The sequence below is a fragment of the Rousettus aegyptiacus genome, unplaced genomic scaffold, assembly GCF_014176215.1.
Source record: "Rousettus aegyptiacus isolate mRouAeg1 unplaced genomic scaffold, mRouAeg1.p scaffold_m13_p_7, whole genome shotgun sequence".
Taxonomy (NCBI): Eukaryota; Metazoa; Chordata; class Mammalia; order Chiroptera; family Pteropodidae; genus Rousettus; species Rousettus aegyptiacus.
This window is the reverse complement of record NW_023416310.1, coordinates 67,863,577-67,879,549: the sequence shown is the minus strand read 5'-3', so window position 1 is coordinate 67,879,549 and position 15,973 is coordinate 67,863,577. Positions and strand designations below refer to the sequence as shown.

The window sequence follows — 15,973 nt, the reverse complement described above, 5'->3', positions numbered from 1 at the left end:
ACTCAGTGACTACGTGTGAAGCCGCGGGCACAGACTCATGCTTTGGGAAAGGGGCTGCAGCTGAGCGGCCAGGTCAGGCGGCTTGCGGGGTACTCCCACCAGGCTCCTGGAGCGCAGGGTCCCATGTTTTAGGGCTGCGCACGTCAGGGTGCGCACGACGGGGCTCACGGCGGCGGGGGGGGGGGGACTGTCTACGTGGGGGCGCACGTACGGGCGCACGCCGGAGGCGCACGCGGCGGAGCTAAACACGCAGCTGCGCTGGAGGCAGTGTCTGCGTGAGCACCCCACCCCCACCACCACCGCGAGCCCCGAACTGGACGCTGGTTTCCTGTTGAAGTCAACGTTAGGGTGTAGGCAGACACCGACTACTCTGGAGGTAGGGAACCAAGCCTCTTCCGCCCCGCTCTCCACCCCCACCCCACCCCCCGTACCGTTACGCCAACCCCACCATCCCTCCCCATCCCCCATCACCATCCAGGAAGCCTGTGCCTGCTTCCTGTCTCCACTAGCTGGCCCCAACCTCCCTCCAAGCCTATGCCCGCGATCCTGGCACTCGCCCTGCCCGTCCGACCCCAGCTCTAACCCTTAGGTGCAGAAGGTGACTTACCCTGTGCAGGCCATCGTCGCAACCCAGGTTGGGATGCCGGCTCCATTCTACGGGTGAGGAAACTGAGGCTGAGGAGCCCCAGGCCTGTTGGTCACACAGTCAGTGGCACCGTCCGAACTCCTGTCTGCCCCAGGCCAGCCCAGTGCAGCTCCCGGTGCCATTTTGGTTCTTTCAAAGGAAGAAGATCTGTCTTTGGCATGTATCTGAGTTTGAGCACGTATGTGTTTGCCACTTACTGTGACTCGGCCTAACCCAGACCAAGAGGCCAGCCGGGCCGCCCCTCCTGAGCAGCACATCCCCAAGGCATGTTTACTTGGTTGGGGTGGAACTTTCTTCAAACGACTTGGAGACTTGCTTTATGCTTTGGTTGATATGGTGTGGTTTGTTTGCTTGTTTGTTTGTTTTGGAAAGATCCTCAGGCATAAAGGTTAGCTGCTGTTTTTCTTCCCATAAAGGCTTTCTGTCCCTAACCCGTGCCCAGTTTGACAGATGTGCAGTTCTTGATATTGGAGACTGTTTGACTTTGTGGGAAAAAAACTCATCCTGTTTCATCTTTCAGATTGTGAGCTGAGGCCTTGCTGACCAGCACGACTGCCCTCAGTAACATTCCTAAGCTATTAAATATTTGTTTAAAAGAACGGACATAAAGCATGGCGTTAGGAATAAGGCAGCTTGAAAAAAGCAACATTCGTAAAAACAGGACAGTTGTAATATTTTGAATTAATCTTGGATCTTTTTTCATCAGGCTCGAAGCACTTTGGATTCCATAATTATTCGGCCTCGTGATCACACTTTAAGATAGATTATTTTGTTTTTCTTGTAGCCAGGAATGTAAAAGAACAAACAAGTGAGGTGCCATTTTGAAAACACACTGTAAGACAGTACCGAAGGGTGGAAGAGTTGGTGACAGAGTCCTAGTTTAGAGGCTTTGAGCTTGAGCTTGCTGGCTGGATTCGAGAGGAGCAAACATGGCTGAGCCAGGGCCACACTCCAAGGTGTTTTCAGTACTTAACCTGGAAAGAATATGAACAAGTTTGAGGAGGAACAGGGCCTGGCTAGTTGGGTGTTGGGGGCTTGGGAAGGAAAGGGAAGAAGAAGTGAAATTTAGATGTCGAGTGTATCTCCCTATTTGACTATAGGGGGCCCTTGATATATCATTTTTGTCCTCTCTTATGTTCTGTCTCGACCCCTAACATGCTTGGAGCATGTCAGACTAACTAGAATTATCTTTTTACATTGATTCTAGAATGCATCTTTGTTCACATGTGAACAGCAATGAGCTGAGCTGGGTCCTATGGTGGATGGTGTCTTTGTGTCTTCGTTTACCTGACAGCTTTTTGTTTTTCTTGGTGGCACAGAACATGGTGCTCTTAACATTGGTGGCATCTTAGCTCTGATGAATTACTGTGGTCAGCTGTGGCGGTGGTCCAATAACAACAAGTGTTAGAGTTGGAGACTCAGGCAGAAAAAAAATAACCTGTTGTCAGATTGTAATAACCCTTCTACTGTCGTTCCTTTCTTTTTCTTTGAAAATACTTGGGACCTGTTGGGACAGTGGAACCCAGGCTCCACCATCCACTGGAGTCTTGGTGACTCTGGGTCTGTGACCCGGCAGAAACTGCCCACTGCTGTAAGCTTCTCAAAGACAGAAGCTACACCCTGCCCAGCCTTGGTTTTCCAGCCCTCAGCACAGTGCCTGACACATCAGGGATGCTAAAGTGGAGTTTTCTGAGCACGACTATATTGTTTAGGTTGGGGCAAGTTGTCTTCCAGGTGCCTCAGTCCAAGTTCTCAGGCCATAGGGGTCGTGTTCTGTGTGAAAGTTCTGTTCACAGTCTTCCATGCAGCTGCTTTGTGAGTTACTTGTTGTATGAGCAAACCTAGAGACTGTCTTTCTCTCTAACCACCATTTTTATTTCTAACCCTTGGCTTGCAGAATGAGCTTTGGGGACTTGGTCCATGTGTAAATTGGAACCAGCCTGTATGTCAACCCATTTGGTGACTTTACTCCCAGAGAGTCTCACTTGTTAAGCCATAGGACCTTAGAATCTCAGTTGGCCCAGCACGTTGTCCATGCTGGGTTTGGTACTTAATTAAACAGGTGAGCAGGTCCCAGCCTGGGAAGAGAGACAAAGGTGGGTGAGAATCTCTTGGAAATACAAGGCCAAAGTTCCCCTTCTGCTGCCTTCAGAGAAGACATGGGCCAGACCCTCTGGACCCTCAAGGTTGTGGGACTTGACCCCTACTCCCCATATATGGCTTTAGTGCTCCTTCTAGAATTAAATTCTTTGAGTATGCAAAACACCTTTTCTCGAGCAGCACCAGCATTGTCTAGGGGTTTGTATAAAAGTGTGACTTTCAGGAGTTTATTCATTTTCTTCCTTAGGTGACTCTCAGGCTCCCAGGGAGGGTAACACTTTGCTTGAAATAGTGCCCCTGCCACCACCAGGTTGTCAGTTTTTTTATTATTATTATTTTTTATCTTTGAGGTGACTTTGGGATGTTTTTATGGTAAATGTCCTATTGTCTTCTAGATTTCATTTTGATTTGTAAGAAGTACTGGTTGTCACCAAGAGTTTTGAAAAATCTGAAGCTATTAAAAACAAAAACTAGTCATGAACCACTACCATAAAAATTGTTTCAGGCAAGAATCATCAATGGATGTTATAGCTAGAAAATTAAAATGTGATAAGAAATAGAATGTTTGTGTAATCTCAAAGCACCTTCCCGTAATATATTGATTAATTGCAAAGGAGAAAATAGCAATATTACAGTGGAGAATATTGGCAGATACCACATTAGCCAAGTGATTAAAGTTAGGAATAGCAATAATGGGACAAATTGATGTCGTGTGCCTTGGGATATGATACCCTGTGAAGGACACAGCATTACATTAGTATATTCCTGCCCAAAACATATAACCTGAACTTAATCAAAAAAGAACACCCACAAACCCAGATGGATAGACTCTACAAAGTGATGAGCCAGTACTCTTCAACAGCGTCAAGAGCATATATTTAGACACACACACACGAGAGAATTAATGATAAAACAGATAGAGTAAAATAAAATGTTTGCGTTTGAGGAATTTGGGCATTTAGGAATTCTTTATTTTCACAACTTTAAGTCTGAAATTATTTCAGAATAAAAAATAGAAAAAAATTGGTTTTAACACTCGACGAGTCTCACATACACAATATTGAGCAAAATAGAATCAGACACAAAAGAGTATAAAATGTTTAATTTTATGTATATAAATTTTAAGAACAGGCTTTTTGGAAAAAACTTTCAAAAAAATGATTGATGGTAATAGAGTCAGTAACGTTCTTTTGGGGGTTATTGACTGGAGGAGGTATGAGGGATTCTTCTAGCATGTGAGGAATGTTTGATGTCTTGATCTGGGTGGTGGGTACATGATACATATACATAGGTCACACACACATATATGTAAAAATCCATCAAACAGGATACTTAAGATTTGTGCACTTTAAGTTGTGCATCAATAGAAACAAAGTAAAAATGTATGTTGTACAGATTACAGAATCAAATGTGAACTGTAAAACAAAAGTTTTGAAAGATGACAGGAGAATATGTTCATGACTTTGGTATAGGAGAAGATTTCTTAAACAAGACATAGAAAGCACTAATAGAAGAAAATGTTGATAAATTGGGCTACATTAAACTTATGAACTACTTTTTATCAAAACATGCCATTAAGAGAGTGAAGACAGGCCATGGAGTGGGGAAAATATTGACAGCACTGACAGTGGGCTCATTTTGAGACTATATAAAGAATGCCTACAGACCAAGTCCTTTTATTTATTATTATTATTATTATTTATGCCTATAGTACCTGGTCTTCCTAGGTGATCTCCCATTCAAGTACTGACCAGGCCTGACCCTGCTAAGCTTCCAAGATTAGACATCGGGCTTGTTCAGGGTGACATTGATGTAGACCACAGACTATGGCTCCACTGGGGCACAAACCCAGGACCTTCTGCATGTAAAGCAGACGTGTGACCCACTACGCTATGGAACCATGTTCCCAAGACCTTTTAAAAATGACAACTCATTAGAGAGATGGGCAACAGACTTGAACAGGCACTTTATGAAAGACGATACCTTAGGTAGACAACACAGTATGAAAAGGCACTCAATCTCATTAGAATTAGGAAAATGAAAAATATTAAATGCGATGAGAAGTACTGCACACCAGCTAGAATGGTAAACATTTAAAAGACTGACCATCTCAGATGTTGACAGGAATGGAACAAAGGGAACTGATAAATGGCTGGTAGGAGGGTAAACTCATCCTAACACTTCGAAACCGTTTAGCCTTATGTACTGTAATGGACACACCTCTTGCTGTAACTCATGAATTTGACACATATGTGCATTCCCCACAGAACTATATATTCAGGAGCATGTGTATGGGGGGAGGTCATAGAAGTATTACTCATAGTAAGAACTGGAAACAGTGGAGATGTCCATCATAGTAGAACAATTAAGTCTATATTTATACAATACAGTGGAATACTAAACAGCAATGAAAATGAATGCTCAGAAACATAACTTTGAACAAAAGAAGCTGGACACAGAAACATCCATACTGTGTGATTCATTGGTGCAGGTTTTTTGATTTTTTGTTTTTGTTTTTTTCCCAGTTTGAAAAGGCACAACAAATCCGTGATGGTGTGTCTTACCTTTGGGGCAGAGAGTGAGAATACTGACTGGGAAGAAGCATGAGGGGGACCGTAGTGTCTATAAAATGCTTTTTTCTGACTTAGGTAATGGTTAACTAGGTACATAGTCACTTTGTGAAAATTCATCAAGCTATGTTCTTACCCTGGTAGCATATTGCACTTCTTTAAAGTTGATTAATTTCATTTGTACCTACTGTAGTGATGTTTGGTATATATGGACTGACTTATGTCCTTCCCCCGTCCCCAAAATTAATCGTGTTGAAGCCCTAAACCCCAGTGTGATGGTGTTTGGAGGTGGGGCCTTTAGGAAGTATTTAGTATTGGATGCCGTCATGAGGGTAGGACTCCCGTGATGGGATTACAAGTGTCCTTGTAAGAAGAGGAACCCAGTAAAGTGAGGCGACTAAGACTGTGTTTATCCACATTCTCCATCTCCCACAAGAGCACTGTGAGCTGAGGCGGTGGCCTCCCACAGCCATGAGAAAAGGTCTCAGAATGCAACCTACCTTGCCAGCACTTCGACCTCAGACTTCCAGCCTCCAGAACTACGAGAAACAGATCCGTTGCTGGATCCCCAAGCCCGTCATATTTTGTTATGGCAGCCAGAGCAGACAGAGGCACAGGGAGATGGACGCAGTTTCAGTCACCTCACTTTACGAGATGGGCCCAGGCTGCGCGCCAGGACACAAGGCAAGGCTTTGTTTGTGCCCTTGCGTGACTCCTAAGAACTGACTCATCAGTGTGGTCAAGATACATGAGTGTCGTGAGGGGGACGCAGAGAGCCAAGAGCTGGCAATGTCCTCAGTCAGTGACACGTGTTCTCCTCTCATGGACTTCAAAGTGCCCCCACCTTGTGTTCTAACCAGAGCCCGTGAATTGCCGAACTGCCCGAAACCAGGGCGTGCAAGTTTTTTGTGATCTGAGGATAGGCCAGGATGGGAGCAGCAAAGCCCGTGGGCTCTGCCATGGGACAAAGGCTGGTGTGTTTCCTGAGCCGAGTGGGCTGTGCACTGTTCAGAAGACACAGAAAGCACTTGTGCTCAGAAAAGAAGCCAAGTTCAGAATGACATAGCCCCCCGGCCCTCCTTGCAGTTTGGGCTGCACGGAGTTGGTCTTAGTGGTGGCGTCAGCAATTTCTGTTCTTTTTATGTTTTATCTGATCATCTCTACTGCCTTCTGACCACTAAACATTTGCCTGGTTTAGGGCAGTTTTCTTGTCTTTGGCAAATGTTCCAGACTCAGGAACCCCAAATAAAAGATTTTTTAAAAGGCAGTTTTAATCACCACTCCTTCCCCACCCCCATAAATTCTCAAAGGCACTGTCATTCACATAGACTATTTCTAGAAGATTTTAGTGATAAGTTTTAGTCTTCACTTTTCTTTTTCTTCTTCTCAGTTAACATCTACAAAGTGAATAACACATGCTTCCCAGGTTCCTGCTGTGCACCCCTCATTGCCTCGGAAGGTCCGACTCCATCACCAGCCATGATCTTTAGTGTTACTCTCCTTGTACCTGCTTTTTTTTTTGTTTTTTACTTTTTACTTTTTAGTAAAGTATAATCGACATACGATATATTCGTTTCAGTTGCACAACTTGCATACCTTTCAGTGTGATCACTATGGTTGCTATGTTATTGACTGGATTCCCTGTGCTATGCTACATCCTTGTGACTAATTTTATAACTAGAAATCTATATATCTTATTCTCCTTTATATTTTCCCCTTCTTTGTTTAAAAACAGTTTTATTGCGCTGTAAGTCACAGACCATGCAGTTCACCACCTTAAAGTCTACATAGAGTTGTACAGCCATCACCACAGTTAATTTTAGAACATTTTCATCACCCCACAAAGAAACCTTCCTTTGCTTAGCTATCACCCCTGACTCCCAACTCCTAGCTCTAAGCAACCACTAGTCTGCTTTCCTCATCTGTGGATCTGACTCTTTTGGACATTTCATATAAATGGAACCACACATTATGCGGTTTTGTGAGTCTGGCTTCTTTGACTTAGTGTAATGTTTTCACCGTCTGTCCATCTTGTAGCACATGTCAGCACTTAATTTCTTTTTGTGGCTAAATAATATTCCATTATATGGGTATACCACATTTTGCTTATCTGTTCAACAGTTGATGGACATTTGGATTGTTTCACTTTGGGCTTTTATGTATAATGCTCCACGAACATTCTCGTATAAGATTTTGTGTGTTTCACTGCTGTCTGGTAACACCTAGGAGTGATGTTTTTGGTTCATATGGGACCTCTGTGTTTAACCCTTTGAGGAACCTCTATACTGTTCTCCAGAGCCCTTTTTCTTGACTTATTAGTAAGCAAAGGAAATCTTTTATGGCTCTAACTTTTGTGATTGACTGCTGACCAACTTCGCAGTGTTACTGTTAAAATGTTTCTAAAAAGACTGTGGAGGTGTAATCACTGTGCATATACCTCCTTCTCCCCATGTATTTCTCACCTTCTACAAGCACTGCTGAGCTGAGTCTTAGTCCTTGATGTTCTTGGGAACAAAGACATTGTCTCAGATGCATAGTTATTTAAGGGCTAAACACCTTGTCAGATTATTCTGGTTATATGATCAATTTCTTTTGCTGATCTTTACCTTTGAGCTCATATATTAAACCATTAAGAGCTTAGGTAGAAGGTTGCAGATAATTTTTGGCTGCTTGAGCTGGTGTCTGGGTTGTCTTTTATGATCATGCTGCTGTCATGGCCACATTGGCAACAAAACAATGTCTGAATCAGGAACGTGGGAAAGACCTTGGCCTTTCAGTATCATCCTTTCTGATACACAAGGGATTTGAAGTCCTTTTCAGAGACTTCACCATTTTCTACCTTCCATGGAATTCAGGTCTGCTGCCTCCAAATGAACTGAATGGCCTACATGGTGACACCCTAAAATTCCTATGTTGAAATCTTAATCCCCCAATACTGCAGAATGCGACTGTATCTGGACACAGGGTCTTTAAAAAGGTAATTAAGGTTAATGGGTGGGCCCTAATCCAATATGACTGGGTCCTTGTAAGAGGAGGAGGTTAGGACACAGACACACTCACAGGAGAAACCACATGATGACACAGGGAGAATATGGCCATCAGCAAGCCAAGCAGAGATGTTCGAAAGAAACCAACCCTGTCAACACCTTGCTCTTGGGCTTCCAGCCTCCAGACCTGTGAGAAAATAAATTTCTGTAGTATAAACCACTAGTCCATGATGTTTGAAACAGCATCCCAAGCTGACTAATACATGTACCCCGATACTTCTTTGCTGTGCTACCTGCCTGCTGTCTTGCCCTGTGGGCCTGATGGACAGACCACAGACCTAAGTCCCAGACAATATCCTCTGCTTAGGTCACCCTGAAGCTTCTGTTCTGGCTCCCTTTACCCTGGGCCCTCTTGTTTCCCCAGGTCCAAAGTGGCTCCTGCATAGAAGGCGTACCCTGGTCCAACTATCACCCACCCTCCTAGGAGAGGTACGTGTCAAGCCATGGACTCCTTCTCACTCCTACTTCTTTACAAAGGGAGATTGAGTGATTCCTTAGCCCTTGCCAGGGTCCCCTTGGAGGGTGGGACCGGGAAGGCCAACAGTGGACACGTTACATGCAAAGGTGGCTTGAGTGTCCCAGGAGCATTTTCATCCCATTTAACAGAATTTGCATCTTGCGTGTTATGTCCAGATAATTCTAACGTGGAAATAATTTTATATGTTGAAAAGCTGGTCTCAGCATTTGCTAAGTTGAAACTGGCGATGGTTCCAAAGTTACATTTATTGAGGTGTGACTTACATACAGTAGAATTCACCCTTTTTAGATGTGCAGTTGAGTGAGCTCTGTCAGATGGATAGAATGAGTGGCCAACACCACCACAGTCCTGGTAGAGAATATTCTCATCACCCTCTAGAGAGACCTCACGCACCTTTGTCCGGTCACCGCTTCTGAGTTGAGTTGATGCTCTAGGAAGGTTGAATCAGAAGCAATTTGAGAGAAGGAATGGGAGGAAAATAGACTGGCGGTTTTTTTAAAGCAGAAAAACTGGAAAAAATTCCACTGGCAGGTGGAAGGATGGGTGGTCCTGGATGTAGCTCCCTGAAGGTCCGAAAGATGGAGTGTCAGAACTAGGACAGAGGGTGATTACTAGGGCCATCCTTGCCTCACCTGTCGCCTCTGATCCTGCCCTCCAGTGTGTAGATAGGCACAAATTTAAAAGTTGATTATTTATCAGTTATAACCATATGTCATTCATTTAATATGGTTCTTTCATACTTCTCTAATAATTTTTCTCTTTAATCCATGATTTCTACCAAACTGAGTTGACCTCTACTCAACATTATTTTACATGCTCTTTTCCCCCTATGTATAAATTACATATTTATTCATCTTTTATTGTGGCGATATACACATGACATAAAACTTAGATTTTAACCAGTTTAATGTGTGTAATCCAGTGACATCTAGTACATTCACAGTGTTGTGCAGCCATTATGATGTCTGGTTTCGAAATATTCTCATCATCTGAAAAGGCAGCCTTGCACCCACCAAACATTCCCTCCCTCCACCCCTGGCACCTGGCACCTGCCAGCCACTAATCTCCTTTCTGTCTCTGTGGGTTCGCCTGTTCTGGGAATTTCATACATAGAGAACTGCGCAATGGGTGGCCTTTTATGTCTTCTTTCACTTAGTGTAATGTTTCTGAGCTTTACCTATTGTGACAGCACATATCAGTGCTTCATCCCTTTCTGTGGCCTAGCAACATTCTGGTGTATGAGCAGACCCACCAACCACCTTTTGTTTATCTGTTCAGTCATGGGTGGACATTTGTATTGTTCGCCCTATTTGGCAGAGTGAGCCTTGCCACTACAAGCATACATGTACAAGGATTTGTCTACGTACCTATTTTCATTTCTTTTGGGTATATACCTAGCAGTGGAACTGCTGGGTCCTAGGTAGTTCTACGTTTAACTTATCGAGGGACTGCCAAACTATTAACTATGGTGGTTGTGCAATTTTACATTCACACCCGCAATGTATGAGCTCTCTTAACTTCTTCAGTCCTCATTAACACTAGCTGTTTTGTTATGATGATAGCCATCCTGGTGGGTGTGGGTGGTTTTGATTGGTACTTCCCTAGTAAAGTGACAAATAACATTCAGCATCTTTTCATATGCTTGTTGGCCGTTTGTACCTCTTCTTTTAAAAATGTCGATTTTGTTGTTGAGTTGTAAGAGTTCTTCATATATTCTGGATACTAGAACCTTATCAGATATATGATTTGCAAATAGTTTTTCCCATTTTGTGGTTTTATTTTCTTGACAGTATCCTTTGAAGCATGAAAGTTTTACATTTTTATGAAATCCAGTTTATCTATTGTTTTTGTTGCCTGTGCTGCTGCTGTTATATGTAAAAAGCCAGTGCCAATTCTGGCATTATGAAGATTTACTTTATGACTCTATATCAGAGTCATATAGTTTTAACACTTATATTTAAGTTTCTTCTATTTTGAATTAATTTGGTATGTTATGTTTCTGCTTTCACTTATCTCTAAGTATTTCCTAATTTCTGTTGCGATTTCTTCTTTGATCCATGGGTTGTTTAAGAGTGTTCCTCTACTATAAAGTGAGTCTCTTGTAGACTGTATGTAATTGGAGCATGTTTTTTTTAATCCATTTAGCCAAGATCTGCCTTTTGAGAATTTAACCCATTCACATTTAAATTAATTACTGATAAGGAAGGATTACTGCTATTTTACTCTTCGATTCCGATATAGCTTATATCTATTTTTTCCTCTATTACTGTCTTCTTTTGTGTTTGATTAATTTTTTTGTAGTATACCATTTTGATTTCCTCTTCATTTCCTTTTCTCTATATTTTTTAGCTAGTTTTTTAGTGGCTGCCCTGGAGATTACAATTTATATCTTAAATTCATAACGAACTAGTCTTAATTAATACAAGCCTAGCCTCAGTGGTATACAAAACTTTTGCTCCGACGCAACTCCGTCCTTCCCCTTCATTTTGCTGTTGCCACAAATTACATCTGTAAACGTGTGTTCGTTAACATAGATATATAATTATTGTTTTATGCATTTGTCTTTTTAAATTATGTGGGGAAAAAAGAGAGAAGAGCCACAAACGAAAATACAGCAATATTGCGGTGACTCCATAGTGTAATGGTTAGCCTGTCTGCTTTACACACAGAAGGTCCCAGGTTCGTGCCCCAGGTGGAGCCACGGACCATACCTTGAGCGCGCCAGGCCCTGGGTGCCCGTCGAGAGCCCATGCGGGGAGATGCCCTGTCTTCATAGATCCAGTTCTTAAAAAAACAAGGGAGACAGCAACACCTGTAGGTCAGGGGTGGAAGTCGGGGTGGGGGGGGCGTTGCAAGAGGCGGGGAAATATAGCAATACTTACATTTTAATTTACCTATAAATATCATGGTTCATAGACTACTTCAGATTAATACCAACTTAATTTCAATAGGATACAAAAACTTTCCATCTATATAGCTTTGTTCCCCCCTCTTTTGTGCTGTCATTGTCATGTAAATTATATCTCTATACATCGTGCATTCAAGACAAGATTTATAATTATTGCTTTATGCAGTTGTATTTCAAATCAGATAGGAGAAAGTGTTACAAAGACAAAATACATTTATACTGTCTTTTATAGATACCCATGTAGTTATCTTTATCTGTTCTTTTTTTCTTCATGCAGATTCAGATTGCTCTCTAATGTCCTTTCACTCATGCCTAAAGGGCTTTCTGTAATATTTCTGGTAGGACAGGTTTGTAAGCAGTTATTAATTGCTCAGTTTTTGTTTACCTGGGAATATCTTAAGTTTTCCTTTTTTGAAGCATAGATTTGTTGGACATAGCATTCATGGTCTATAGTCTTTTCTTTCAGCACTTCGAATATTTCATGCAGTACTTACTAATCACCCTGGCGTCTAATGAGGAATCAGCTGTTGATCTACTGAGAATCCCTTGTAGGTGATGAGTTACTTCTCTCTTCCTGGTTTTCAGATTCTCTTGTTGATTTTTAACTGTTTGACTATGAGGTGTGAATCTCTCTGAGTTTATCCTACTTGGAGTGCATATGTTGATATGCTTGATGATGTCCCACTGGTCTCTGAGGCTGTTTATTCATTCTTTTTTTCATTTTGTTACTCAGACTCAATAATCTCAAGTGACTTATCTAAAAGTTCACTGATTCTTTCTTCTGCTTACTCACATCTGGTGTTGAAACCTAGTTAGAGTTTCATCCCAGTATTTCTGTTTGGTTCTTTTTTATCATTTCTATATCTTTATTGATATTCTCTACCCGGTAGAGACATTTCTACTTGATTTCTTTTAGTTGTTTGTCCATCATTTCCTTTGGCTCTTAGAGCATTAAATATGCTCTTAAATAGACAGTTGATTTAAAATGTTGTCTAGTAGGTCCAATATCTGGTCTTCCTCAGGGGCAGTTTCTTTTCATTTATTTTTTTCCTGTGAATGAGCCATACTTTCTTGTTTCTCTGCATGCCTTGTAATTGTTAAAAAATGGACATTTTGAATATTGTAATGCAGTTACTCTGAAAATAATATTCTCCCTCTCCCCAGGATTTGTTGTTGCTGCTGGTTGTGAGTTGTAGTTGGCTGTTGGCTTAATTGCTTTCCTAGGTTGTTTTGTAAAGATTATATTATTTTGTTATGTCACCTTTAAGTTACCTTTAGCTTAGAGGTCAACTGGTATTTGATATAGATTTCCTTAAATGCCTAGAGCCAAAATAACAACAGCAGCAAAAAAACCCCACACAATCTCCTTCACAGCTTGGCTCTGTGCTGGAGTTCTCCTTCCACACTTACCCAGGCCTCTTGCAACCTTGCCTTAGCCTTCACTTCCTCATTAGGCTGAAAGCTTAAGGCGTCCTCAGGTCTCTCCTTAATTTGCATTAGCTCTGGGCACACATGCAGCCTTCCAGGCTCTCCAGTTTATGTGGGAGCCTTTCAGAACCTGTATTCCTCCATGTATTTCCTTCCTCAGCCTCTTTCTTTGCAGGCCGTTCAGCCTGTCCACTGCTTGCCTATCTGTTATCCCTTGCCCGGTGGCTGTGGCCGGTGATCTGCCTTTAAGGAGGTCACTGCAGCCCTGAGAAAGTTCTGGAGTCCTGAGCTGACCCCTCAGGGAATCATCAGACACATACCAACAATTCTCAAAGGACAAAGTTTGTATCGTGCACCCCCCCTCGCCCTGCAACACACACACACACACACACACACACACCAGAAACGCAGCTCCCGGTGGCCCGTGAGCTGAGGCGTAGGGGACAATAGGTGTATAAATTCAAAAGCCAGATCACGTTCTTGCTGAAATGTAGCAGCTTCTTTTTTCACTATGTGCTCCCCTGGTTGTTAGTTTGTGATGGGATTCTTGAGTTTTGTACATGTTAGTCCTTGAAAGGAGAGGTTATATCAAGCCTCCATCACCTCGGCAGCTAGATCTTTGTGGTGCACGTGCTCAGTTCCCCAATGGACTGGAGGGACTGTGGGCTCCGGTGGCTGGGCTCCTCCTCTCTGGGAATCTTTGGCTCCAGGCATGACCTACCTTTGGAGGCTCACCTTCCCTCACCTTCCAGGACAGAACATCCAGCAGTTCACAGATGTCCAGGCCCCAGAAGACTGTGCTAGCCCTTCCTCAGAGAGAAGGTAGGTGTGTCTCACCTGCACAAGTAGAGCCCTCCTGAGGTGTGAGGCCGTGAGGGGGTGGAAAACCCATGGCTGAGGATGCCCTGGAGTCCTGCTCACAGCATTCCCGAGTTGCCCCCTCTCCTTACCAAGCTGGTGCAGTGGGGGGGGGGGGGGCAGGTGGGGACCCTACAGTATTCATCCTGTTCACAGAGGTCCAAGCAGCTGCCACTGCCCCCATCCTCATCCCCGGCCTGAAGCACAGCGGCTTTGACCATCCCCTGGGCCAGGGGCTGCTCCAGCATGGCCGGCGCCTCTGCACTCCCACCTCAGCTCTAACTTCCAAGTCATCAAAGAAGCCCAAGGTGCAGGCCACCGACATGTTCCCCACCGACTGGAGCCCGCCGCCCGTTGAGTTCCTGACCCCTCGGGCACCGCGGGCCAGCAGGGGTTCCCCAGTCCACAGGTGGTTGAGCACAGCGGGGCCCCAGAGCCTGAGGAGGCTGGCCTGCCAGCGGTCTGCGGACTTGGAGCAGGAGCCCCAGGACGCAGACCCCAAGGGGAACCTGGCCTCGCTGGAGGAGCTGCTCTGGAACACAGGGATCCCGGGACAGCAGACTGCTACCCCAAGGGGTGACGCTTGTACCAAGGTAAGCCATAGCCACCTCTCCTTACCACCACTCCCCCATCAGCCCTGGGCCACCCCTTCTTGGCCACTCTTGCTTGGTCACACCCTTCAGCTCCCTGCAACCCTTGGCCCCAAGTCTGTGTGCCCACCCATTTATTTCCACTCCCAGCTCCTGCCAAGAGATGGCTTGGAGATGGTACCAAATCTGATGTCCCCTCCTGCTGGGCCCTTCAAGGCTTTCATAGTTGAGGTTGGGGCGATGGCCCTGGGGAAGGGTGGACCTGGGATGGGGAGGCAAGGCCTGGCTGCTTAGGCACAGAGACTCAGCTGACTATGGTTTCTGAGCTCCCCATGGGGTGTAGGCTGCTGTTATGGGCAGACAGTGGGGACACGCGCAGGACACGTGCCTCCGCTGTCTGATAGCCCAGGATTGTGGGTCACCAAAATGCTCACCACAAGGGAGCTAATAAATGATGTTCCAGTCACATCAGGGCGCCCTGAAAGTGTTTGTTTGTTTGTTTGTTTGTTTGTTTGTTTGTTTGTTTGTTTTAAAGCTGTCTCTGTAACACTTGACCCTCAAGGCCAAGGGCAAAGTGCAAACAGGGTGTGCAATATGCCCCACCTTGTGTTCAGGGGGTCTGTGATATCTTACTGTTTGCTTGTCTATGCACAGAATATCTCTGAAAGCACGCCTTGAGGGGAGGGGACACATTTTGCCATAAGCCTTTGTGCTTTTTGATTTTTCAGTCACACTAAGGTATTGCCTATTCAGAAAAGTAAGCACAATAAACAAAAGGCTTAATTTAGATTCAGTTTTATTCTGTTTTCCCCTCTTTGTCTTTCTCTTTCTTCTCCATTCCCATGTCCTGTTTCTCCAGGTCACCTCCCAGGGCTCAGAAAGCTATGTCAACAGCTTAGATTACTTAGTGCAGGAGAAGAGGTGAGTTTGGGAAAGGACCCCATGGGGCATTTCTTTCTGTGGGCTTGGAAGTAATTTCAAGGGAGGACCGAGATGCACAGCAAATGCCTCAGGATAAAGCAGCCAGGTCAAAGGGCTATATGGCCAAGGCAAGGCTCCACGGACCCCCTCCACCACCTACAGGGTCCTGGACCCAGATCCTCTCTGCCTTGGCTCTCTGCTGACCAGCTCCTGCAGATTTAGGGGAGGGGTGGTCTCTCAGCTCCTACAAGTCTTGTTGGAAAGCATGGAGCGGACGCTGGCCCTGCCTCCTGCCAGGACTGAGGTACACCATGTCCTGCTGCCCCACTGGGTGGCAGCCCTGGAACACAGTCCATTTCACGTGTGCCATGTCCCTTGTGGTACAATGATCCTTGTCTCATGTAGAAGTTAGTTTCTAAAGGCCAAA

At 44.3% G+C, this 15,973-nt stretch overlaps 1 protein-coding gene across 3 annotated transcripts in view; it reads left to right on the top strand.

Annotated features, from left to right (window-relative positions):
- The first annotated feature begins 303 nt into the window (after nt 1–303).
- Nucleotides 304–15,973, top strand: part of FAM178B (family with sequence similarity 178 member B) — an 83,920-nt gene continuing 68,250 nt past the window's right edge. Inside the window, exons 1-5 of one of the 3 annotated variants that reach the window (XM_016142977.2) lie at nt 338–376; nt 8,728–8,792; nt 13,930–13,999; nt 14,192–14,628; nt 15,485–15,546. In XM_016142977.2, the coding sequence (XP_015998463.2) occupies nt 13,954–13,999; nt 14,192–14,628; nt 15,485–15,546 (545 nt within the window). In that variant the 5' untranslated portion in view covers nt 338–376; nt 8,728–8,792; nt 13,930–13,953. Of the gene's footprint in view, nt 377–504; nt 661–8,727; nt 8,793–13,929; nt 14,000–14,191; nt 14,629–15,484; nt 15,547–15,973 lie in introns of those variants that run through there. The other 2 variants (XM_016142979.2, XM_016142980.2) reach the window with 2 other exon arrangements.